Source organism: Apteryx rowi, unplaced genomic scaffold (genome assembly GCF_003343035.1).
Source record: "Apteryx rowi isolate R43461 unplaced genomic scaffold, aptRow1 scaffold_624, whole genome shotgun sequence".
In the NCBI taxonomy this organism is placed as follows: Eukaryota; Metazoa; Chordata; class Aves; order Apterygiformes; family Apterygidae; genus Apteryx; species Apteryx rowi.
Window position 1 is genome coordinate 176,568 of NW_020450899.1, and position 27,130 is coordinate 203,697.

The window sequence follows — 27,130 nt, forward strand, 5'->3', positions numbered from 1 at the left end:
TCTATAGCAGACACATTTGCTTTCAGAATTTTTTCAAGTGAGTTACTGCTTTGCTTTCCCATTTTACTCTGTTCCCCTTATACCTGTAAAAGGAAGAATTAAAGTCAAATACTAAGTGAAAGCAAGTTACTTGCTTGAAAGAAGAGCATTGTTAGGTGTCTGAGGCTGTAGCAGTCTCTTGGTGCTCATCTACCACACTGTAACAAAGACTGTTGGTAGACAAATCTTAGTAAGTCTTTAAAAGACACGCTAACTCTCTTCCATTTAGAAGGCAATATGTTATCTGAAATTCAAGGATGACTAATAAAACAAAAACAGAGAAGCTGTCTCCTGTTAACGTAACTTTATGCTAAAGGTCTGCCAGAGCTTTGCTATAACAGAGGGAGAGTGTGTAAGCACGAGTAAAACCATTCCTTTAGGCCTCTTGCAAGTGTTCTGGTATTTTTTGATACTAGTCTTCCTAGTACTATCAAAAGTCCCACTACGTTTTCAACATGCATAACAGTGAAGGAGACAATTATTAGAAAAAGCTTAGCTGGAAAGATGGAAGCTTTCAGTTACATAATGACCATATAAATCTGTAGTACACTGTTTATACAAATGCTGAAAGTCATGATACTATTTTTAAAGCCATTTATAATCCAATTCAACAGAACAAGGTATTCAACAAGTAAATAGCTCTAGGACTCCTCCCCAGTTTGAGCTCCTTTATGAAATACAAACATCCTTCAGTACAATAAGGCTATTTTCTCTTATCTGGAAGGTCCATTTAAAGCATATGCTATCAATTACACTTATGAAAGATCTCTTCATGAAAGTTTAGCTACTGCAAAAGTAGCTACTCCCCATCCAAGTGTTTTCAGCCTGCAGCTTGGGTCACAATGCACCCAATAGAAACAGTCTTTTCTGTATCTCTGATTGGAGCGAGACTAAGGCCCACCACTTAATTTTTAGAAGTCTCAGTACCCAAACACTTAAGTTGTATTTCTAACTTTTAAGCAAAGGTAATCCTCTCCCTGCAAACAAAAAGAAATACAGGTACAAGCCTACACCCTTTCTCTAGAGAAACTAGTCTAAAGTGGTGGGGGGTCTTTCCTAAGGCTAGTATGATTACTTATATCCTTATTGAGACATGAATAGCCCCAGGTGGGGGATATTCAAATTCAAATGCATATGCACATAGATTTTAAGAACAGGCATGCTTGAAAGACAAGCAAACATCCTTCTTCAGTCAATCAGAAACCAAACTGTCATGACTTAGTACAGCTGCAGTTTGACAGACGATGCCTTTATTACAATAGAATGGTTTGGGAGCTTTGAGCAATCAAGCTATTCACTAGGATTTGTCAAGATTGTTTTGATTTGCTATACCAACATGTCAGTTTTATTCTCTCTTCCTTCCCCAAAGACCAAGTTTCAGAGACTTACTAGAAGCTATACAGAATATGAAGGTTTATTTCAAAAGAATACATTTGCAAGAATACACATAAATGCACTCAATGTAACAGTACCTTCTGCAAAAATAGGTTACATAATACCCAGTAATGCAAGAACAATCTTATTTCTCTACAAATTAGAAAGCAGAGAATAGCCTGGACAACCTTCAAAATGGAGGTTATAGTTGTGTATGTTGTGGTAAGTAGCTAACTTTAAAGCATGACACCACAGAGCTAATGTTGGTAAATTAAACTACTAGCACACAGCTGCAAACTATTCTTTTATACAGGATTAACAAATATTTTGGTTCCAATTTGTTTTACACAGCTCTAGTGCCTCAGGGAAAATGCTTATCAAAGATACACAAAAACTATCCAAAATTACAACGCAACTATTAAAATGCCTCCAAAATTGAGAGGAAAAGTAATCATGTTAAATTAAAAAAATTTAACCAGGATTTCCAGACAAGATTTCCTGTTTTTAATCAGAGAAAGTTTACAAGAGATTTCAATAAGTTATCTTGAAACCAAGCAGCTGTAGGTCTTAGAATCTTCGTGGAGGTCCACCTTTAAACGGCTTAAATCCTGAGCCACTTCCCCTCTGCATGGAATTGCCTGTGATCTGTACAACTCTATTAATTGGTGAAGAGTTACTGGAAACAAAGGTTTTAAAAAAGTGTTAAGTTATAATAAGTATCTAAAAGCTTGGTGTGCAGGTAAGAACATTGTTACTTCTCTTATCACTGAACTGTTAAACCGAAGTCTCAAGAGAGACTTGAAACCATGCAAGAAAAAAGGCTTTACAAGAAGTCACTCGCTTCATAGAGTACATGAATAGTGCAGCTGAACCATACTGCCATTAGCAATACAACAGATCTAAACACTTAATGCAGAGCCTGTGCTGGCTTGGAAGGATGGAGTGTATGTTGTGCAGCAGCAACCCCTTCCACAGCAAGTCGTGTCGATTGCACTGAGACTCTTACACTTCTTAAGCATAACCAGAGCTTTGAGAGCTTAGTGGGGGAGTGAGAGGAAGGAGTATTTTTTGTACCTTGTATGTGGAGACATCATGCCACCTCCTCCACGGCCATCTCCCATTCTCCTTGTGTCATGATACCCGCTTCCTTGAGAACTAGGTCCATGCCACTCTTTTCTTGGTCCAGTTTCACGACTATGGCGTTCAACAACATGTCTGTCTTCGTTATAGTGCTAGAAAGAAAGTGATAGTCATTTTCATAAAGGTATATTTTTTTAAGTCAATGCTGAAGATAAAGGATGAAATTTTTCGAGAAAGTTAAGCTTGCACTTACAGGTCTCCAGTAACAATATTCAAAGTCAAGCATCTTAACATTTCAGTCCATTTGCACCTAATCTATGCTTGCAACAATCTTTTAAAAATAAATTTAGATAACAAAACGGAGCTAATTTGCAGTAATGACTGTGTGAGTGTGTAGAGGGGTGAAGTTCCATGAGCTTGTACTTTACTCCCAGTTCTGCCTTGATCTCATATGATCACTGACAAGCATGTTCCATGTAACTACAGAAAAGGAAACTACTTATTTTTTAAACACATCAGGAGCTAGTATCATGAAGCATTTAGTCTGCAGGCTTTAAAAGATAAGTAATACAGGAGGTTCTTTTCCACTGAATCGCACCTTATAGGTTACAGTGACAAACTGTACTAGAAGTCCCAGGCAGCATAAGGTTAGGACCCTGAAAACATAGGAGGATGACAAATAATTAAAAGCCTAATTGGGAACTCGTTCAGGTATGATAGCCATTGCTCTGATCTACCTGAAATATGCTAAACTTAAGTAGAGTTCTGGATATTTTGGGTTCTTTTGTTTGTTTGTTTTAAAGATGTTCTAAAATAAAGAACTTACTAATAGCACATAACAAACTAAGCACTACATAAATCATTAGCAAGTATTCTGGCTATATGGTCAGCTCATTTTCCAGCAATGACTTTATATTTTCCAATCTTTTTCTCACGCACACACAGATGACTCACTTGTCCTCCGCCACCTCTTTCTCCCATCACGCCTCGTTCTCCTTCCCTGCTTCCATACCCAGAAGCGCTGCTACGGCTGCCAGGAGGTGCACCTCTCACGTGTCCAGACACTTCTCTTCCTGATCGTTCTGGCCTCTCACCTCTGTAAAAATTACTTTTATCAAAATTTTTGTTTCAGTATAACAGAACTGGTACCAAACCATAACACATGTAAATTTCAAGATTCCTTTTCCTGTGTTTTTCAGGTTCCTAGCAACTTGCAGTTAGCTTCTTAGAAACAAATCTTTTGAAAATTTAAGGGGCTCTCTAAATAATTAAAATTGGCATGTATTTGTTTACATCTGTGTTCTCACATAAAAACCTCCTTACTATATGTTACTTTGCATGATCAAGAGTAGACTGCTGGGAGTCAGCATCAAGTTTACAGATGAGGTTTAGTGTATATGACAACCTACACAAGTTTTCCTAATGCTTTTTGGAAAATGATTTTGCCATTCGTCAGGAGCGGCTTTGTTCTCTATTTATATAGCAATTCTTGAGGAATTAGTATTATGAATAGTTTCTGCAAGAATCAGTCCCTTTACTAATTGGCTGGTATCCAGCAAACTTACCTGCCATCCCGTTTGTCTGTGCTTATGCTTCCTTCACTCTTCCAATTCGTTTGCCTAGGTGGATTTGAACCAGTCTCTCTTGGATGCCGACCATGTGGTATTTCAGGTCTGTCATGAATTATCACTGTTCTTCTTTCATCTCTGTCTCCTCGCACTTCCCGTCTGTCCGTATCTCGAAGTTCACTTCTTGGCTGTGGTGGTTCATTTCTTCTGGACTCACTGAAGTTCTTAGGATATCTCTCAAACCCTGGCTCTTCCCTTCGTGCTGTTGGGCGAGTCTTTTTTGCTTCACCTTGATTTACAAAACGTTCTCGCCTAAGTAGTTTGAAGTAGGAAAAAGTCATTTGCTTGGTCTGTATCTTATTTCAGCAAATATGCATGCACATGGGTAAGCAGACTTATCACTATTCACCTTTACATTACATGTTTATTACCATGTATGTGGTATGTATCTCAAGGATCCCTACCACACCAAAATATATTGATTTCTACCATTGTCATTTTGAGCTCAACCCTAGTTCTTACCAACTTAACACTTTTTAATGAATCTATCTGTTCATATTTTGTAAGTATAATATTTAAGCAATTGCATGACCTCCTTTTTTGTCTTCCTCTCTAGCATAAAGCATAGGGAATGCTAGATTTCAAGTCATCTTGAAACTGTAATTCTGCTTCATTGCAGCATAAAAACAGAAGACCAGAAGCTACAATTCTGTGGTCTTAATTTCATAACCGATTATTGAAGAAGTTTCATGGAAATATGTGACACTGGTTCTGGACCCAGTATCTACTGCACAGTTACATGGACTCTGACCAATGTGACTCCTGCTAGTTACACTCTTTAACACTAATTAAGTCAGCTGCTTTTAGCTTAGCTTCCTAAGGAAAAGTTACCAAGTAGGACAGACCTAAACCATTGGAACCTTTTTATGGATAGATATGAAACAGTAAAAAAATCTAAAAAATTATTTTAAAATGTCATAAAAAAACAACACCAGGCAGCTAAATTTAATGTCTCCAGATAAGAGTGCAAATGGCCAGTCCTGAGGACTCAAGAAATAATCAGGACACTACTGCATTTCTATTGCATCACAACTGCAAAAAGCCTTTAGCACTTAAGCTGAATAAGTACTTAAGCTGAACAGTTAGAGTGAAATCCATAGAAATGTTGGCAGGCAAAAACCTACCCTATTATTTAAACTTACCTATCAAAAGAGGATGATGGAACAGAAGAACCCTCTGGATATCGTCCCCTTTCTCTGTGATCAAAATCATTAAACCTATTCTGCTGGCGACTGTAATCTGAACCATGACTAAAACGTGCATCTGTATCAAGAGCCATCTTCTTATTCTCATTCCAGTATGGATCATCTCTCCTTTAAGCAAAAAGGAAGAGAACCCTAGTCGGTTATAAAGATCCAAATGATGGCTTAATATACAGAAATATAATGTAATATATAGCAAACAAGTTCATGTTTAAAACAGACAATTGACTTTTAAGACAGACCTCTAACCTTTGGAAAACCAAAGGCATGTGCAGGCATGTACATTTTAAATAGCAACAAAAAAAAATCATTAAGAAAAAACCCCTCTATCTGAACTGCAAATTTAAAAGAAAAAATATTATTGTAATAAAGTCTGAATAATAAGTTTACTCTGTCGGATAGTTTAACAAAAAAATGTGTGTGTATGTGTGTACACACACGCACACATGCGTGCACATGCACACACACAGGCTTTCTCAGGAAAGAAAAACACAGTAAATGTCACAGCCTTGCTCATGAGAAACATTCAGGTCTTTATGATAAGAATGTGAGATAGCAGAGCATATAATTAACAGCCTTGAAAACTGAAGCTCTTTCCTCCTCCTGGTGAAGAAACATTAGTGTTCTGCTACTGCATCTACCATAACTACTCACACATATTCCATTGGTACCTATGTCAATTTTATAGCTTAGGCCTATTCTTATAGTGATGTAAAGATCAGTGCATCAAAGCCAGTCCAACTCACGTGGCTCAAACAGCAGATGACAGACGTCATCAGCTTCAGTAAAAATTAACAGCCATCACACTGACTCCTTTAGCCACCAAATTACCAGAAATATGAATTCTCAAAGTATAAGCTAGAAATTTCAACCATTAAGTCAGAAGAACAGCTTCTCTCAGCAAATGTACTGAAGTAAGTTATACTCTCTTGGTACAGTAAGAATTTGTTCACATGATACTTCTCTTGATTCAAAGCTGTCTCTGCAAATAAGGTATGTTTCCTACTTGGCATAGACTAAATGGCCAAAACAAATAAATACCAGAAATTCAGTTCTTGCAGACTGAAAGTTCCAGGTACAAACACACTTTCAAGCCTGACACAAGGTAGCCGTTTCTTTTTAGTAGGGGCTGCAAAACAATAGTTTGAGAATTAGATTACCTGTGATCTACATCACGTGGACGTTTCAAAGAATTCCTCTTTTCCTGTTCGTAACGAAGTTGCTGCTGTTGTCGACGAAGTTCCTCCCTTTCGCGAGCAATACGCTCTGCCTCTTTTCGACGTTCCTACATAAAAGGGAAGGGTGAATAAACACAGCAAACCCCACGTCTCTTTATTAGTAGTATCTATAAAACAATTAGCAAGTATACAAAACTAATACTTGGTTGTTTTCTACTAAAGGCTCTCTGATACAATCTATCCATGGATAGCATGCAAGATTAAAGAGCATGAGGAATACTTCTCTAAAGACCAGACAACTGAGAAGCTACTGGTTATTAGCTAGAACAATCTCCAAGTAATTTCTTGTACTGCTACTATGTTCATTGCCCTGAGATGCCTCTCATTAGGTTTGCAGTGACACTGTTCTATAGGCAAAATCTGGCAGTTAGGTTAGACTTGTATGGGCAATATGATCCATTGAGCTTCAGCATGAATATTAGTGATGGACATGTATAGCCAGTGCATAACCAGTAGCAAGAGCTTGCTATCAAATTACTTACAAATCAAACAAAGACTATTGTTGTTGTACATTGTGGATTATGCATTTTTCAGTTGGTTTGTTTGAGGCCTGGGTGAGTGGGTGAAGAGAAAAATTCACAGCAAATACAAACAGGGTTATAGTCCAAAATGACATTGCACTGCAGTTCAAAATATGCATACCTGTTCGATACGAACGCGCTCTCTTTCCAGACGTTCCCGTTCCATTCTTTCCCTCTCTAGTTTTTGTCTTTCAATTTCTAATCGTTCCCTTTCCCTCTGCAAGCATTCTTCTCGTTCATGCATTATTCGTATGCGTTCTCTCTCACGACGCTCTCTTTCAGCAATTTCTCTTCGTCTGAAAAAAAACAAAGAGGCAGTACTGTGATTTACAGCAGACACTTAACAAAAATTCCTTCTCATCCAAAACTAACATTACTCCAGGCAGAGATATTCAAAAACTATTTGAGAAGAGGCTACTGCCAGGAGCCATTGTATCAGAATTCTACTGCTTTTAGCCCCAAATAGCCAAAGTGTCCTTAGCATGTTCTACACAACCACTTAGCGAGACAACAGATGCTAGAAAAAGGCATATCAAGTATTGTTTTGAATATATTTTATGCTGGATTCATATTGGTGTGTTGTGATGCAGACAATGACAACTATAGCCAGCCTAGCAAAGAAAACATGACCTGGATCTTAAACATACTTGCTGTTTCAGCTCTTGTCCTCTTCAAGCTAGCAAAGACTCACTTACTGCTTTCTTACTCTTGCACAGAAAGCAACAAGACTACTCTGACTTACACAGGTTAGGTATACTTGTGGACAGTCAATTTTGCTTTTTCCATTCCTCTTCCCACCTCCTATAATAGAGCATACAAGAAGCAGGAAAGGTGCTTTCTCTGTGCCTGCTGGGAATTCCTTTGCTTAGGGAAATCCAGCTAATGACACAAGGTATTAAGATATCCTTTGAAAACTTTTAGACATGTAAGAAGAGCACAATAGAACAGAGTATCCATCCATTAAAACATATTTAAAGAGAAAATATTGTACTGTGTTTGATTTGTCATTTAGACATACAACAGTTCTCTGTAAAGATCATTAATTTTGTATTTTATATCTGATTGTCAACTTCTCATTTTTTCAAAAAGAAAGCTAGCATGCAAAACAGTTATGAGATACACCCCCTCTAACAAACACTAAGCCACATGTATATGCATATGTCTATTAAAAGATTAAACAAAAATTTTGCAGCCAGTTATTTGTTTGAAGATACCATTAGGTAGAGCCCCAGACCTTAACATCTGAGTAAGGCTTGACAGAATGCATTCTAATTAGATTTCTAAATATAATATCTGATCAGTTAATGTTTAAAATAGCCTTTAGCAAAAAGTTGAATTACTACCTTCGGAGTTCAACAGCTCGTCGTATTCTTTCCAATCGAACCATGTGTTCTCGCAATCTCTGTTCCTTCATCTTTTCAAAAGGCAAGATATCCTTTCTACCCCTGTATTCCCTGAATTTCACTTTATCTTGAATAATACGCTCTTTGTTCCTCAATATCTGTGGCTATAGATAGAGATTACAATGGTTATTTCAGAAGTCTCATTCATTTAGGGAGATTTCTGGATGCTATGTTCACGTATCATTAACCATTTAGCTATCCCAAAGCATACAAAGCTTCAGATCTATCTAAGCTTAACAGTTTGTGATAATTTATTGACTTTTCACTGAAGGTATCAACTGTAAGGCAGCATTAAATCAGATAAGGACTGTGTCAATTCTATAGATACTTACTTTATCAAACCTTCCCCTTCTAACTGTCCTAGTGTGGCCTTGGTCTCCTTTTGTTTGGTCTAGAACTACAACTTGACCTGGGCTTTTACCACCTAGTGAGGGGGGAAAAAAAAAGAGGGTTTAAAACAAACACAAATCCCTAGTTGCCTATTACAGATTTTCCTTGATGAAATTTCTGAATCTTTAAACTAAAGTGTTACTGGTAGGAGAATCATACCAGCACATGTCTGTGTAGTTAAGTAGTAATACAAAATATGGAAGCTTTTACAACAGTTCTAAAGTAAAGTAATAGATGTAACTGGAATCTTTTAAAAAAAGAATAGGCATTTAGTTATCTCGTTTCCTGCAAGAGCAAGAACATGCCCCAAAACCAAGCCAGACACACAGATTCAACAGGAGGAAACACTGCTATATTGCATACTTATTCTTTTCTTTTCTTCAGTTTTTTTAGTGGATTCTTGATTAGGGCCACTTGATCCATTATCACTCTTCTCATCTTTACCTTCTGTTTTCTTGGTTTCTTTACTTTCTTTTTTTTCAGATTTCTCAGATTTCTTTTCTTCTTTTTTGGCTGATGGAGTTCTTGTTAGGAGAGAAATATACAAATGCAGTGAGGAAGATTCAACCTAAATAATTTTCCAACTTTAGAAAATACATGAGAGTTCTTACTTGCTGGTTTTATCACTTGATGCAGTCTTCTTATCTCCTGTGTTTCTACCCGAACCAGATTTCTCATCACTTTCTTTCTTCAACTCCTTTTTGGAGGGATCACCTTTCACCTATATTTTTTCCAAAAGCCAATTAGGTTTATATATATTGTTGCAGAAGGTGACTTATTTTGCAACAAGTTTTCACCTTATTAAACTTACTTTCTCAACAGAAATTTGTTGTCCATGCAGCTCTGTTCGATGAAGGTGTGCTATACATCTAGCCACTTCTGTACTAGAAGACATTGTTACTATGCCATAACACTTTGCCCCTGGGCTTCGTGCATTTGTGACCACCTTTGCACCAAGTACCTATATAAAGAGGTTAAATTTAGGCTTTTATGGAGACATTTCTAATAAGGAAGAGATTATATTCCAATGTTTTTATCCTAGTATCAAACAAACATAAAAAACCACCCAAACCCACAAGGAAAAGTGATGCTCTTAGTTTTCAAAAGCATATAGCTGCACAGGAGGTTGCAGCTTTTTGAAAATTTTATCCCAGCTATCACATCACAGAGAATTAATATTTCCTTCCTGTTTTCACCAGTCACAACCTAATGCACTTAAATGCTTCTTTCAGACTTAGCATGAGAATTCATTCACAGAAGCACCACTGATCTAGAATTTGATGGATGGACCCCCCCGCCCAAAAAAGAAAGAGTCAGCAGCTGCCAATTAGTGGCAGGAAGGTATAAGCAGTATTATGCAGTAATTAAGGAGGTCAGTTCTTCAAAGGCCAATAGCAAATGTGTGTCAATTAAGTAACTTCAGCAAACAGCTCTTTGACACCTGCTTCTCAGGAAAACAAAGCATGCGTCCCCACCGCTTGTTAGAACTTCTCTAACTACCAGAGCAAGATTTCTTGATTTAATTGTGCTCCAATGCAACAATTTCATCTTTTTAATAGCATGCAATGATACATTCGTTTATTCATTAACTATTTCCTCAATTTATTTAAAAATCAAAATTTAGTAAATATGTGTACCAAGCATCTTTACAGCAAAAACAGCCAAAGAACTGAAAGTGCTACCAAATATACTCTCAGGTTTCATCACCTGTGAAGTCAGTAAATAAAATAATCTACTAAATTCATTGGACTAATCATATATCTAATAATCAGTACAGATAGTTACTATTCACAGTCCTAAGGTTCTAACCAGTTCCTAAGATGTAATAAAGTCATAAGAGCACAGGTTTATACAAATACTATGAATTCACATAGTTATCAATAACTTGTTTCACAAAATAAGGACAAAAAACTGTTTTCAAAATAATGCTTAGCTTCTACGAATTCTGCAATGTTCTGAGTTCAGCTGTTAAATCAAATGAAAATCCAGGAAAACAGTTTAATCAGCCTGTAACAAAATTCATTAAGTCATAAAGAAAAAAAAAAGTCCCTAAAAAAATAGGCATTAACAGTCACATTTTTTGCCTATTTTTCCCATTCAGAAATTCTCCAAATGCATTTTACAAAGTCTCCTGATGCAGTAGGTGCTGCAAAGACTGTTTATACCACAGTTCTACCAGTTGGCACAGCATCTTAAACTCTTGGTTCAATACAGTTGCTGTACAAGAACGTAACCATTGTTATTTGATTTCAAAATACTTCTTTTTTTAAACTTAAAGCCAGTCCTGAACATACATAATACTGACATTACTTTTGCATCTAACTTACCTCAACAGAAGAATTTCTTAAGAAAAAAAAAAAAAAGCTTATGATTCTTTCTGTAAGCATGCACTCTTACTTTAGGTGCTGAAAGTACTGGATTTTTAGATTATATTGGTTAGACATTTCATCTTAGACTTGTATTTAAATGAAGCATTACTAAATTTCTGTATTTGAATAGGGGAGGGGGGAGAGAAATACACAACACACAGATGGTATCACACTACATAAAATACCTTTCCATATTTGCCAAAGAGATTTTTCAAGTCAGCAGCTTTTGTGTTGGAAGAGAGTCCGCTAACCCACAGGTTTCTAGTTGAACTTCCACTGCTACCGCTAACACTGCTTGCACTTCCTGAAACAAGTTTTACAAAAATTAAATAGATAGAGGTACAGTGAATGCACAACTGAACTGTTGCTGAAAAGAGTAGCTTAACCCGTTACCTTTAAGTAACTGTTTATCCCGTTACCTTTCTTGGCAAGACTTCTATATAAAAAAAATACATGCCATAAGATTTCATTCATTTGCCCATGTATTGAGACCAACAGCTTGGCTAACTCATACTCAAAAAACAGAGCTAGAAAATCCTATAATCCTCTGTTAAAAGCATGCTTCTCCCCTCATTTGAGTATCTACACTTAGCTTCAACTTCTGGTTCTTATCAATAACTTCCATCCAAAGAAGTCTTTCTAGCACCCAACATTTGTCTTTATACTATTCACATTACCAAAAAGATAACTGAAAGGTAAATAGAAGAGACTTAATTAATCCTCAGCACGATTTATTTTTCCTACCCTCCAGAGTAATGGGTCTGATTTCTACAGCTTCTCGAAGTGTCTGCCCTCCATGCAGAGCAGCTTTTTAAAAATACTGCTACTAGAACTGGATGCAGCACACCAAAAATGATTTCACATATACTAAGGAGAAGCAGGAAAAACATTACCTGCCTTAAAAATAAATGAATAAATCACATATTAGCCATTTTAGCAACAATATAGGACTAAGAATTCAAATGACTAATGTAATCATGTTCCTGACATCTTTCAGCCTTATATTATTTAGTTCAGCTGTGATTGTTCACTATTAAATGTATGGACTGCTTTTGAGTATGTTAAAATGCAGCCAGTCATACAGGCAAGACCAGTACTGGAGCTCCAACTTAAGAGGTGGAAAATCTGGTGGTGGTTAGGATTTTAAAAGGTAATTTAACCACCTTGGGAAGAAGGATCAATTTCCTTCTTCAGTGTGTCAAGATGCATTAGGAGCAAAAGATAACAAAAAACCTCAATCATCTTCAACTAGGATCATTTTGATAATCCTGGATTATCATGGTAAACTGTAATATACTTGTAATATCATTAAACAGTTATAATTAAACACACTACACTGGCTTTGCGTATGTATTTTAAGACAGCCTTATAGTAGTTACATGTTATAATAATCTTACATGCTACTTCTAACATTAACATGAACTTGCTATATCTTAGTTTAATTTCAGTGTAAGCATGTAACTCTCATGAACAGACATGCATTTACAGAAGACTAATTTACATTTGTCATAAAACTTTATCCTCAAAAATTCATTTATCAGATAAAGTTCCATTCATCCATTAGTGACATTTAAGAGACTCTAATGAAGGTGTTTTGGCAGAAAGCTAGTAGGCAGGCAAAATAAGGAGACTCATGAACTTATAAGAATGCATTTGTTCAACTCCAAAGCATCAGTGTAGCTGGTGACATTAATGTGCTCTTAAACTGCATTCTGTAAATTTTTTATCATAATACTGGGTTTTATACCAAAAGACAAATTACAAGACAGACCAATAGCTCTGATTTTAACTCACTAAACAGCTACTAGTGCAATTTTGCTAACCAGCATCTTGGCTGGTATAGCTACTTAGTTGAGAGTTCACTTTATTTAAGGATGAGCTAGAATTAAAAACAAGACAAGCAAACTTCATTGACGTTGTTTAAGTACTTTGTAAGTATATTTTGCTTGTTTTGTATAACATCCACACAAAGGACTTTATTTAAATTACAGAAGGCATATCTGAAATTTACACCTTCTCATCAAAACAAAGACCTGGGATTCAGAAGTGGAATCTGTTTTGAAGTAGGAAAATATATTTTCATTTAGCACTGAGAATAAGTATTTCTAATCTTATGAAGAATCTGGTATCAGAGGGGAAAAAAGCCATAGCTAGCAACTACCGTACCTCAAGCATAAGTTACTACAGCCAGATGAAATCAACTATATAAGCCATTTCAGTACACAGCAAGAAGTTTTCAAATAGGAAACCATTTGGTTCATGACAATACACTACCCTAATTAATAGTTACCTTTATCATCCTTTGATGTTGTCTTGCTTTCTTTAGACTCCTTAGTAGAGCTAGAGAAGCAAATTAAATCAGAAGACAATTGAAAACACAGAATTTGATAAGCATTGCATTTTATACTGCTAATACTAATACACAAGTTAACATTTCAAAAATAAAAATAAAAAGGGCTAGACGGGGTTATATTTGAACAAATGATTCCCTTATGGATTCTTGCACTGATTTTCCCCAAGATGCCTGAAGATCTAGATTTTCTGACAACTCTATTCAGTGGATATATGGCAATCTTCTCCAGATTTCAGGACGGGGACTTGACTTCATTTTGTGTTCTTAGAACTGATAGCTGTTCATTACCATCATCACAAGGACATTTAAAAAAACTCGTCAATTTGAAAAAAATAAATAAATGCTGACAATTCGACAATGCAATCAGTAGGACATAGTGTCTATACGAAGATCTTGAATTTTAAAAAGTAACTTATGGCGGTCAAAAAAATCTATAGGCAGGAGCATAGGATACTAATTATAAGATTCTTGCTGCTACCCCCTTAATGTAGAGTGATCTTATTGAATGCTGGTACTCAGTATCGTAAAGAACTGACATAGAAAAACAAACCTCTTTGCTTGACCAGAGGCCCCAGTAGACGAGGGACCTTTCTTCAAAGTATCCTTTTCTTTGTCTCCAGATTCTGCTTTCTTTGAACTTTCTCTGGCTTCCTTCTTGACAGGATCACCCTTCACGCAGTCTTCCTTCTTACCATCTTTATGGTTCTCAGTCATCTCATAGTCCTTGCTTTCCTTCTCCAGACTCTGTGAAATGGTATCCTGCCCATCTTTTGGCTTACTTGCTTCGGAATCTGTAATTTTCACATTTTTACCTGTTTCTAGGAGGTCATCACCATCAAAATCCAGAGTGATGGCATCTTCAGCCTGGATTGTAACCGATATGTTATCATCCTCAGCTTCTTTCACAGAGGTGTTAGCTTCCATCTCTTCATGAGCCGTGTGATCAGCCTCAGCTAGGCTTTCTTCTGAAGGAAGAGGTTTAGATACTTCTTGTGTACCATCACCAGAACCTGCTTTATCTAAGAGGATTTAACAGGAATAAATATGGCAAAACAAGAAGTTTAAACAATTTCATATGCATAAGCTAGAATAGGACCTAGAAAATACAAAGCCAGTTATTAGCACTGATGGAAGGTTAGAAAAAACACAAGGTGTATTAACACATATATAAATCCTTTACCCAGGATCACTTATTCTTCATGGCAAAACACATTTTCTAGAGACAAATACCAAAACATTAGGAGTCAGAATATGGTTCCATCTTGTAGATGCCCGTTCTTCATAGAAAGTATCCAGTTTCCAGTTTAGGATTTAGCATGCCATAAGGAAATAGTTGCTTCAGATGCTCACAGTTTGACTTAATCTGTTTTTGAATCTTCCTGGTCTTAGAACTTCTAATCTTCCCAAATCCGAAAGAGGTACAGTCTTGGAGAATTTCAGTCAGTCTTCCACATTGGTGTTATCTTTGGCTTTTCCTTCCTCCAGTTGTTTGTCAGTCAAGTTAGTTGTACAAGGCTGCTGCAGAAAACAGAAGAGCGAGCTTTAATCCAGAGTTCGTAGAAAAATGGTTCCATCTTCATCCACTGTATGGATTTCCCATTCTCAGTCCCACACTGGTGTCTCCAACAGTATTCTTGGATTTGCACAGAAGAGATGCTTCAGCCTTAGGGTCCCTCGTAAACAAGGAGTCTGTAGTTTTATCCTGTAACTTCAGTAGTGTGTTTATTCCATCTTGTGTAAAGCGATGGTGTTCCATGTCCTTTCCAGTCCACAATAGGTAGAATCCTTAAGACTTCTGTCCAGAGTCTGTTTGACCAAATGTGTTATATTCCTTCTATAGTTTCACTAAGAGCACAGCTTAAAAAAGGTAGCCACTCCACAGGTTTCCAAACACTTGCTTTACCATTTTATATACAACTGGTATTTCCAAGTGACAGTAAGTCAAGAGTATGATGGTCCATGCATTTGTTGGGTGCTCAAGTTCCATGTAAGGGTGTACCATTTCACTCAGTTAAACATCAGTTACTGCAGTGCAAGTTGGAAGTTTTTGCATCAAGACTTACCGTATATTAAAGTCAGAGTTCTTGAATACTATGCTTTTTATTTAGTTAAAAAAAAAAAAAATCATAGTATGACAGTTATTATACATCCACCACAGTAACTGATAAGTACTATAATCAACTCTTAAGAGTAAGATAACTTAACTCTTGAGAGTGAAATAACCCATCGACTGCAAGGATTCCGGATGCTGAGCTTAATAGGGAGACAACTGATACTTAGTACTGGAGACAAGCCTAGTATTAGTAAAGAGACTGAATATTACAAGAGAAAGTTGCCTGGTCTACCAGACTAAAGACCTCTGAACTCTATTAAACTTCAAACATACCTTTCTCATTTTCTTCATCTTCACCATCCTGCAAGAGAAGGAAATCAAGACTAAGCATCTCCTACTTAAGTACAACAGTTCATATTTTCTATAGAATTTCTAGTGAAGACAAATTAATGAACTGAAAGCCGTTTCCAAAAAACAATCAGCTAGTAACCAAGCCTGTATACCTTGTCAAATCACTGGGAGTTTGTACCAAACTTCAATGGTAACTATCCTCAACACTTTTGCGGTTTGCAATTGGTTGCAAAATGCCACTTCCCTCTGACCCTTAAGTCAGTAGGACATTTCCAAACTGTCCCACATCTTGCTAAAGTCTTCCAAATGGAAGTCACATTGCTGACTAGTACTTCCAATGAAATGCAAGCAACCATCATTAGCTTTAAAAGCCTATGAGAGAAATTAGAAACTAGATAAACTTCCTCTGCTTAGTATTTCAAAGTGAAACATAGTTATTTTAACAAGTATTTACTTATTTAGTTATCATTAACTTTAGTGAACAAAACATGCTGTATGAGATGTCACTTTTCAGACATCAGTTTCACATATTTTAAATTTACTGGAACTCAGAATGAAATTTTGAACTTAAAGATGTTTCAAATGTTAGTATTAAAAACAAACAAATAAACAAACAAAAAAACTCCAAAGGCACATTTGGAAGTTAAAACAGAAGTGCTAGACATAAAAGCTGTTTATACTATGTTAGAAAGCATTTGGCACAGGCTTCTCAGTTGTTTAAGAGAGCTTAAAAGACATTCCTTGTTAAGCCTATGCACTGAATACTCCCAACTGTAGAAGGGCGTTGCACTCAAACAGATATCTTCTTTGGCAGTCACAATTATCCACACTATAAAAAAAAATGAATAAAGCTTCCCATATTGTTTACCTGTATTGAAATCACCTGACTCTAAGATGCATGCTGGAACAACAGCCAGTCTAAAGTGATCTTTTCTGAATCAACTGTGATATGAGAAACTGCCTAACAAAACTGATTTGGAACTTACGTGGACAGTTGGAAAAGTGTAATCTTCTATGTCTTGACCTTCATTTTCCTATGGAAACATAAAAGGACTTGTTCAACAAGCTATTTGCAAGACACTTATAAAACAGAGTGTCAAGATATTCAGTTAACTCAGGAAAACATTTTAGTTTAACAGATACAGACTCAATAAGGTGAACATCAGTGGACAGCTGTCCTGACTTGCATCTTTCAGTTCAGTGTTCCTATTATGTATGTCACTACCAGCACCAGGGAAAAGGACCACTTAGGAACTCAGTTATGCAGACAGGGAACCACACCAGAATTTTATCAACTAATGCCATGTTTGTTTCAGGACTATTCGGACACAGGTCAAGAAGAACAAAAGAGTACGACATTATCTTTTGGACAGAACTGAGCAAAACAAACTGAAAAAACTAGTTCTGACTTCCTAGTAATGCAGGCACACTAAGTAAAATGTACATTTTGCTCGTAAAAATTTGCATGTAAAAGTATACCAAGGTACCTGACTTTCAGAATCCTTTTCTGCATCTTCTGTTGCCTCTGCTGGCTCCAAGTCATGGTATCTTTTCTTTTCTGCAGATGGCAGTTCTTTAGAATTCAAGTTCTCATCTTCAACAGATTCTTCAAAGTCCTTTAATTCATCATTTCCATCTTGATCACTTGCATCTTGAGTCTCTAATTCACTTTCCTTTTAACGTGAACAACAAATATCTGGCATAACTAAAGGCATTAGCTAGATTCTGAAATATTCACTGCTAGGTTCTCTGTTTCTGCTAAATACTGTATCACAGCCACAATCTCAATACTTAATTTATAATCCTACAGTGAATTCACTTAAATTCTACATGTGTGTAACTCTACTGTTTGGTTATCTCTGGTTAACTTCTGGGTTAAGAATCAAAACAAACAAACAAAACCCCACACAGAAGAAGCTTTAAGCATGACAGCTATGAACACAGTAAAAAGAATGCTCCAAAGTTTCCATGGAAATTATCTAAAATGGAGCTTTTCAGTTCAATGTTTGCCTTTGCTTGCAAACTGTACTATCCTGCATTTCTCAAAAAATACATAATTTTCTTACCTTGACAAAGGAATCTTCTTCAACTGACACATCACCAGTTAATTCATCAGCTTCCTGCTTCTTACCTGAAACAACAGAATATGCTAACGATTAGACTTGCCACAAGCAACAGACCTTCTCAATACTGATCACATGCTGGGCATTAGTTTATCTGAACTGCTCACTATGATATAACCCTCCCAAAACCCAGAATTTTTAAGGTAAAGGGAAAAAAACATCAAACCAGTGGTTATGAACAACTGATATTAATTCTGTTTCATAAACAAGCAGCTACCTTCAAGTTAGTAATTTTTATATCAACCCTTCTACTTTAAACGATAACGGAATCTGAGAAAGCATTAAAGCATTCTACATTTCTAGAATTACTGGAGTTAAATTATACTTTATGACTTTGTAAAGGTTGGAAGGGACCTCTGAAGGTCATCTAGTCAGCCTCCTGCGCAAAAGCAAGGCTAACTTCCAAATACAATCAGATTGCTCAGCATCTCATCTAGCTGTGTTTTTGAATATCTACAAGCACTGAGATGCCACAGCCTCTCCAAGCCACCTTTCCCAATGCTTCTTATCACTAGAAGGAACCATCAACAGAAGAGTTGAGTTGGGTCAAGCACTCAGCTTTTTTAGATATTCTTTAGATTACTAATGCCATGTTACATAGAACTCTGTTCTTCCAGTGCGTATACACTTTTTTCCTAATAAAGATGGTTCAGTGGAGATGATGACTACACAGAATTCCCTTTGGAATCCATTGTACATCCTTAATCTTCTACAAAAACAAGACTAAAGAACACTAGCTCTAACCAGCTTGACACAGATGCATCATTTTAATAGCATTCTGTATCTCTGAAATATTCTATTCAAGATTAACCTATGAGGAGGTTTTCAGTAGCTGAAGGTACAAAAGCAGTTCTGTTAGGAGCAGCTTTACTGATCTTCTATTGGAACTCAGTGTCAATACAAGATACAAATGAAATGGCACTCATGATAACACTTAATGCTTTATTTTTTGACATCACTTCTTCACCCATAACTTCATTCCCTAAAGAATGGCTAAATAAATTCTATAGATATGCTAAAGGAATAGCAGAGGAAAACACAGTCCAAAGTTGGATACAGTAGGCACATGTTTCTGCCACTTGGAATAGTCAATTTTGTTAGCAATTGATTTTTGTACACAAACAGTTTCATACCCAAAGTTCTAATTTGCATTTCAAAGCTGGAAATTGCTCAACTACACAACAAGGAAAGAGACTGTTGTTTTGTGTCCAAAACAGCAGCACAGGTATACTCAGGGAAGCTATCTTTCCTCAGAAAGAGGTGTGAATTTACAACTGGGAAGGACAGCTTTTAACGCGCATCATATCTGATGTCTGAAAGCAAAAGAAACCCAGATTTTGGATTAATACTGTTTTTGGCCTTCTGTAATAAAATCTACAGTCACAGATATCTTATGTGTATATTTAAACAAAAAGCAACAAGACAGAGCAAGGATTTCTACACACATTCAACTATTTTCTGTTTTGTCTCTCTCACATTTCAGCTCTAGTTTGTTAAACCTTAAAGTCTAAGTTATTCCTGCATCTCATATCCAGTTAAGCATACACAGTTGTAGGCAAATACAAGCACAGTGGATGCTAGACATCTTTAGCAACTATTCAACATGTAACATCTTGGAAGCTGCTTAAATTCACTCATTTTGCCTGAGGAAATATAGAATCCAGGTTTTAAAGGAAAATGGGGGGGGGGACAGAACTACCTCAAGTTAGTCCTATCATTCTGCAATGGCACCTAGAGAAGTATATTTTAATCTATGTGTCCTCACCAAGAGGAAGTTATACCTCTTAATAATGAAGCTGTCCACATTTTTTTGTTTGCTGCTGCAGTTATCTAGACACAAGGACATGTTTTCCACATTCTTTCTTTAGGCTGCTTTTCTTTGCATCAAAAGTCCGCAGTTTACTCCAAGCACCAGTAGTATTGAAGGACACAGAAGACCTAAATAACAACCCACAGTTCCCAGCTTCAAGCCATAAAGCTGATGTTTACCCTGTCAGTTCAGTGTTTCAGGTTACTCTGATCTGGTACAGGTTACACTGTTCAAAAGTGGTACTTCAAGGTTCCAATGCAGATAGCTTCCAGTTGTCGGTATAGGTTTGTAACAGCAGTAACTTTGCAAAAAAACTGCATCCACAAAAATTCAAAGCTTTCGCATATTGATAGTCATCCACAGCAGGATACTGAAAGGCACATTTGGCTTATGTCTCCACATAACTAAGGTCAGTTCACAACAACTGACAGTAGTTGTGAACCTATTCAAGACCAATATCACTTAGAAGAAAATAATTGGGATTAAAAGGCATGTTCACAATTCCTCTCAGAACAGCTGGACCTTCTGCACACAACAGGCACAGCAGGTCTCAAGTTACACAAGCTGTCAACACATGATAAAATTTCTTATGTAAAGATTATCCATCCAGTGGCTATTGAAATGTCAGTGGTACAAACACTGCTCACTGCAAATCTGGATGCCTGCGCTAACGCAGCTATTAGTTTACTTTGGAAGGGTGGCACTCCTTTGCAAGCCATACGCAGCCACCTTGCTGGCAAAGGCAATCCCTATGCGCTGTAAAATTGCAACACGCTATTTACATAGAGAATGAGTCTCCTCCTTAGAAATAAGCAGATGATTTGGAGCATATTTAAAATGTTAGTTTAACAACATGCAGGTTCAGCTTTCATCTCATTTACAAGCCTTAAGGTAGCAGAAGTTTGTTCTGCTCATTCACAGTCCTATGCATTCAGATAGAGTATACAGAATTATAGAAGAGCACATTTTATATAAATCAAATTAGACATCTGCACAAGTAGAGTGACACACTCATCACCAAGTTTTAGAAGAGTCAGTGACTGCAACTTTTCTGATATTACTGCTGAAACCCCAAACAGGGTCCTGTTGTGCCACATGCTAAAGATTCATCAAAAACATGGTGCAGAAGAAAAAGGAAGGAAAGGAAAATAAAGTCTTTGTGATGAAACAAACAGTCTTTATATTTTTATTTAGTTAAGAGGTCTGCTGCTGCAACTTGAATAGCACCATTTGTCTGAGGGACATTAACAAAAGTAAATTATCTATTCATATTATTGTGTTCTTAAATGGTATCATAAGTTTAGAAGACTATTTAAGCTTTCTACAGCTTCTGCAGGATACTACTGTTAATCATTTAAGGTTTTTAGGAGGAAGATATTTGGCAAAGCTGGATACTCTCTAGAGTCACTGAACTGTTCACAACATTTACCATTATTTGCAATGATTAAACATTCATAATAACTCTAATGAGCTGCACTAGAAAGTATCACTCACACCTACTTTAATGAAATTATTTGGGAAGTATTTGGCAAGATTAGTTCTTCCTAACAAGTTATCCGAGAGCACATGAAAGCCTTACCTACAGTTTGTTGCATACCATTTATATCTCACTTCAATAAGGCATGATATATCATAATTCAAATGACGAAAGAAACCTTCCAGTATTGGAACCACCTATACAAGGCGTTTCCAAGCATATGTCTGAAAATAATTTTTCAAATGTTGATTACATTATGATATCTCACCTTTCTAATAAGCAGAACAAAACTGAGTTCAGGTATTAACTTATTTTATTTTAAGAACTCCCTTCCCCAAGGAAAGATCCTTTTCTATACATCATCTGCTCATGAATATACAAGAAGCAAATCTACTTTAAAAGAACATTCTCTTTATAACACACATCTTTCCTCAAAAGAAGAGAGCTGCATTTATTACTTCCTTATGATGTATTCTATCTTGAGTAAAGCACCCAAGAAAAAGCAGGGTCTCAACTGTTTGTTTAATGTTGAGAGAAATAGCTACAAGCTTGCAGGGATATCTAGAGTGGTTAAATACCACTGATCAGATACTTAGAAATCAAAATAAATTAACAAACCAAACTCAATTTGTGAGTCAATTAAGACTGACATGCCTTGTAATATTAACAGTCCTAATTAGCTGAAGCTGTAGTAGCATTGTCTTCAAGTGCAAACCCCCCAAAACGAGCAGGGAGTGGTCACTTTTTAATCTTTACAATTTCATTCAGAAAGTACAAAGACGGCCAACAGAACCAGCCAGTAAGTTCAAAGAAGCTACCTTCTTAAGAAAATGATCAGGTCAGCAAGAGCAATGATACTCAGAAGGAAGATTAATTTGGAAATTTTAAAAGACATTTATTTAGAAATAGAAATAAAATGAAAATTCAGGTTATTCAAGATTAAAATCAAGACATTTGTACTAGCACACAGATTGTGTTGTGTAAGCAATGCTGATACAAGTCACCTATTTTCAATGCAATTTAGAATCCCTTATCTTATTCCAGTGATGATTCACTGAGCAGGAGAGTTCTGATCCACTTTGGGGCAAGCCTGCTGCTGCACAGCACAGTATTTCAGAAGTCAGTCCACAGAACTGTATTAACAGATGTTTAACAACCCAAACAGGGGAAGAAAAGGTGAACAGTTTGTTGAACAGAACTATTTTAATATTTCTGTAAGACAGATGACCTAATGACAGAGTTCCCCCACTCCTCTTTCCTTTTAAAGACCAATATTGTACAACTTATTTATGGTTTTCAGTAATCATACAGGCTTAACAAAGCCAAAAGTATCCAGATAACAGTATAAATAAGCCACTGCCAGTTGTCAGCATTTGATCTAAAAGACAGTATCATCTAATTGGAAATAGAGTCAGAAACCAGAAGAGTACTTAAGACAGGAAGTAACAGGTGTCTAACTAGCCTTACAAACTTGAAAAGTAGCAAATTAGCATCTTTGCTTACATTAACATTTTGAAATTAAAATTGTTTAGTCTAGACTGTGTTCTTCATTCACACTAGCTCCAAAACTTAGCAGAAAAATAACTTCCAATCACCAAGTTATGACGCATCAATAAAATGCTACAATATTTTTGGTTGCAAAAATTCAAACAAATGTTCAAATCAGAGATATTTTTAAAAGATTTCTTATTAGCAGTAAAGTAACTTCCTCTAGATACCAGAATAATAAACAGAATATTCAGGCTCGAAAAGAACAGTTTTTTTGAATACTGTCATCTCTTTACAAAAAGAGTAATTAGTCCACAGCTACTGAAAGCAAAGTTGGGGAGGCACAGCTGAGGCAGTAAAAGTTGATTTAGCACTTGATACTTGTATACACAAAGGGCCTTTAAGCTTTCAAACTTTAACTGGTAATAACAGCTGATCTCACCTCTGTAACTCTTCTAGTTAGACATTCTGCAATTCTTCTTCATTCCAAATATTTAATTAAACTATCTTCCAGTAAAAACTGTTAGATTTTGACTAATCTTGTGATTGCACACTTTCCTGATGAGTAGATACACATGGTACCTATGTTTCATCTAAATTTTGGGCTAGTCAGTAAAGAGAAGTAAGCCTCATTTTTCATACAGCATCTCATGCTGCAGAACTTTGACAGGATGCTGCTGAGGTGCTGCTTCAAAAGAGGAAAAAAGTCTGCATTCAAACCTGTTTGGCAAAGACTTTATTTTTCTATTCTGAAAGATAGAACAGATGTTTCTTCCTCCATCACATAGCAAGTTGGGTTTGTATCATCATGGTCAAAAGCTTGTCACAGTCCAGTAAAAATGCTGCACTACCTGGTTAGGCAATAACCTAATTTATCAGGACATTACAAAATCCTGTTCCATAAAAGTAAGTCCTACTGCTACAGACTCTTTCCTATTTCTGTTCTCCACCATTTTTGTCAGCATTAAAAAACACAAAATGAGAGGAAAAACAAACAGAGCACCCTCCCTCCACTATGCCTCTCCAATTCAGCCTGCATCAATACTCCAGATCAAACTTTTCTAAAAGACAGCACTGGGGAATTAGCCACTTGACTTTGCCACAGACCTAAGAGTTGCAGTAAAACAGGCTACAAGAGACGTTCAAGTCTAAAACCAATGGCCATCTGACAGAGCTGATGCTCCCTTTGGAAGGAAAACCTCCTTCCTCTACCCCATTTGTCTCTCTCTGGCTGCTGCAAAGAGGTTTATCCTTTACTCCTGCCCCCTAGCCTTTTCCAGGGCTCTACTTTCTTCATAACTCCAACAAATGCCTGCTATTCATACCTTCTTTTGGACAGCAATACGTGGCAAAAAAATATACAGGACTGACTGGTGGCGCCATTCATTTTACCACTGGGCAGCAGCAAAACAATCAAAATAAAGACCTATTAATATTAGTCTGAAGCTATTTGGGGGGGGAAGGGGGGGAAGCAAGCATTAGCAGAAGGCCTGGAACAATTTGTCTGCAGACTCAGTAAGGGAGGCAACACTATTCACAGTGAAGAGTGTGTACACGCAACAGTCGAGATCAAGCTAGTTAACTTTAAGAGAAAATTCAGTCCTTCTGAAGTTGATGGGCATGCATCTCCTATCTGCCTTCGAAAGTTTCTCAGTGGCAAGTTAGGGAATGGATTTTTCAAGTGCTAGATTTCCCAGTTGTGGGGAAAACCTTCTGGTTACTAGTAACCTACTTCAGCAGGAAGGGGCCTGGGGCACAGTGTGTGTGGGGGAAATGATGGCATCAAAATCAGCAGTTAACACATAACGGAATAGTTAAGAACATAACTTTAGTAGAACACCTTTCCTTTCAGCTTAAAGATACTGAAAAAAAAGTAGACCAATAAGATCCAAAAAGAGATTTTTCCTAGGCAAATGGTGAGTTTTTCTTGTTTCTCGCTTGAAGATTAGCACAGCAGAAGCTTCTCATACTTTTGGCACAAAATCTGTTTATAAGACTTTCATAATCCAAAAAGTAACGAGAAACTCTTCTGAGTTTGCAAAATGAGCAAATAAGAACTTCAGAAGGGTCATGTTTTGCTTTGAGGGGTACCAAGAACATGTGTGTCTTACGTAAGCCTTACAGTTTACATCCACAGAAGAGGTGGCAGTGAGCAGCTATTGAAGCCTTGCCTCAGGCAGCAAAATCACTGGTAGACTATCTTTGTGGAAGCAAAATAGTAGAACTGTCCAAGACAGTAATTCATCAGAGGCCAATTCAGGAACATCATCACAACATTAGCTTGGAAAACAGGAGGATGAAAAGCAACAGAAGAGAGGAGAGACATTCATCACAGCAGAAAAAAAATAACCATTTAAGTCCTTACATTACAAATTGTAGAAGTGTTTCCTTATTTAGCTTCCATACAATTTTCTTAAGCATCAGTTACCTTTACAGAATAGGGAATAAAGTAATTTCACAGAAGAACGTGAAACCATATTGTTAGCCTATTTCCTTTTTATTTCTCTGGTATGTTAAAAGCACAGATGAGTTAAGTTATTCAAACTTTCTATACAGATATATGTCATTTTATTGTTAAACTTGCCATTTGCAGCACTAGACCGAAGCATGAATAAACATTTCCGTCATAAAACTTAGCTTAATACAAGTGACAGTGGGATAAGATTGATCATTTCCAAAACCAGATTATCTATAGCACATGTATGAACATGTCTAGAACATATGCTCAATAAAGAACGATACGCATAAAACAGAAATTTCCTCCCCCAACATTAGTTGACAGGTCATGGATGCTCCCAGAACAAAACACCTCCCAAACTCACAAATCATTATTTAAATACTTATGCACAAGAAAACAAAGCTGACATAATCACTGCCAACTAGATCAGTTTGGAATCTAAATGATAATTTTTCACAACAGAAAAACTAAGAAATCTCTTAACTAGACATTTTCTTTCACAGCCAGCCTTCAGAGCACATGCAGCAAATCCTCATTTATAAATCCCATCTTGCTTCAGTAAAAAGTACATCAATGAACCCACACAACACACTACTCTTCAGACAGTGTCCCCTACCATATATCACCATGGACTCATCACTAACATGGGTCCAGGTCCTTCTCATAGCTTAATGACCTCTTAATTCTTCCTCTACTGTTCCCCAGATACTCTTGGTCACGAAGACACAACGCTTACCCACCTCCAGCACTAGAGCTGGACATCCGTTTTATGCCTATAATGCTCCACATTCAGGATCCCTGTTACACAATATATTACAAAAATCTCACAGATCACCTACACAGCCTCATCACACACAACGTAAGTCTCCAGGACCCACAGGCTGTACAGTCACTATCTTGTAACACATCACCTAATCCTCCATTTTTCCATTTATATCCAGTATCCCTATATATCGCAAAGCTCCCTAAAGGCCCATTTTTCTCAGTATATCCCACACCTCCAGTGATAACTGGATATGTGACGCTGGGAGATGGACATAGAAGTTTGCAGAAAAAGGAAGTAAGTAGGTGAGAGGGGTGCTGATGGCAAGGGGCAGAGGGAAAGCAGAGAGGCTTTAGAGATAAACATGGTGACTGAGGGCAAATAAGAAAGGAAAGGTGCCATACATGACATAAGTCATAATCAGTAAAGTCACAACTGCATCCAAGTTGAAGACCACAGTTCTACACTCTTAGTTTAAGGTGATACACGCAAGAAAAATCTGTTTAAAGCTGTAATCTATATCAATAGGTTTTAACCTTTGCCTTTAGTTGGTTTCTTGGTGGGTGTGTCAGCTGAAACAGTTATTTCAATATTATCTGGATCGCCTCCTTCCTCTTCTATAGCCTGAATGAGACAAAAAAAAAAAAAAAAAGTTTAATGGGAACCTGAAGAATTCGACTTTAGCAGATGTCAAAGAGCCAAATTATTAATTCTTTCTAACTAAGGGAATATTACATAAAACACCTCAGGTTAAACCTTTCTCTTAAAACTGGGGAAGAGCAAGAGTACACGAAAGACTGCAGTTTAATCTGTTAAAATGACATTTTCAAAGGACGACATATCAAAGATCAGCACATTTCTCTTTGGAAACATAACACTGGAAGGCCGCTAAGATATCCGCGATGACATTAAGGACAGGCCAAAAAACAGGAGGGAGAAAAAAAAAGAAAAAAAGCACACCACAAAAGCCCTACTGCAGCAGGCAGCCCCGGGGCGAGCTGCGGCGCCCG

The 27,130-nt window shown here is 36.9% G+C and overlaps 1 protein-coding gene across 7 annotated transcripts in view; it reads right to left on the reverse strand.

The window, feature by feature from the left end:
- Window positions 1-1,428: 1,428 nt before the first annotated feature.
- The window catches only part of SLTM (SAFB like transcription modulator), a 26,993-nt gene continuing 1,291 nt past the window's right edge, over window positions 1,429-27,130 (reverse strand). For 2 of the 7 annotated variants that reach the window (XM_026084025.1, XM_026084026.1), the window contains exons 2-21: window positions 26,657-26,744; window positions 18,068-18,132; window positions 17,489-17,674; window positions 16,988-17,035; window positions 15,984-16,011; window positions 14,148-14,562; window positions 13,535-13,584; window positions 11,430-11,548; window positions 9,687-9,836; window positions 9,487-9,596; window positions 9,239-9,399; window positions 8,818-8,909; window positions 8,426-8,589; window positions 7,204-7,378; window positions 6,484-6,608; window positions 5,264-5,434; window positions 4,059-4,373; window positions 3,448-3,601; window positions 2,488-2,645; window positions 1,429-2,089 (exon numbers count right to left, since the gene is read on the reverse strand). In XM_026084025.1, coding sequence (XP_025939810.1) covers window positions 1,981-2,089; window positions 2,488-2,645; window positions 3,448-3,601; window positions 4,059-4,373; window positions 5,264-5,434; window positions 6,484-6,608; window positions 7,204-7,378; window positions 8,426-8,589; window positions 8,818-8,909; window positions 9,239-9,399; window positions 9,487-9,596; window positions 9,687-9,836; window positions 11,430-11,548; window positions 13,535-13,584; window positions 14,148-14,562; window positions 15,984-16,011; window positions 16,988-17,035; window positions 17,489-17,674; window positions 18,068-18,132; window positions 26,657-26,744 — 2,883 coding nt within the window. In that variant the 3' untranslated portion in view covers window positions 1,429-1,980. Of the gene's footprint in view, window positions 2,090-2,487; window positions 2,646-3,447; window positions 3,602-4,058; window positions 4,374-5,263; window positions 5,435-6,483; window positions 6,609-7,203; window positions 7,379-8,425; window positions 8,590-8,817; window positions 8,910-9,238; window positions 9,400-9,486; window positions 9,597-9,686; window positions 9,837-11,429; window positions 11,549-13,534; window positions 13,585-14,147; window positions 14,617-15,983; window positions 16,012-16,987; window positions 17,036-17,488; window positions 17,675-18,067; window positions 18,133-26,656; window positions 26,745-27,130 lie in introns of all 7 variants that reach the window. The other 5 variants (XM_026084021.1, XM_026084023.1, XM_026084022.1 and 2 more) reach the window with 3 other exon arrangements.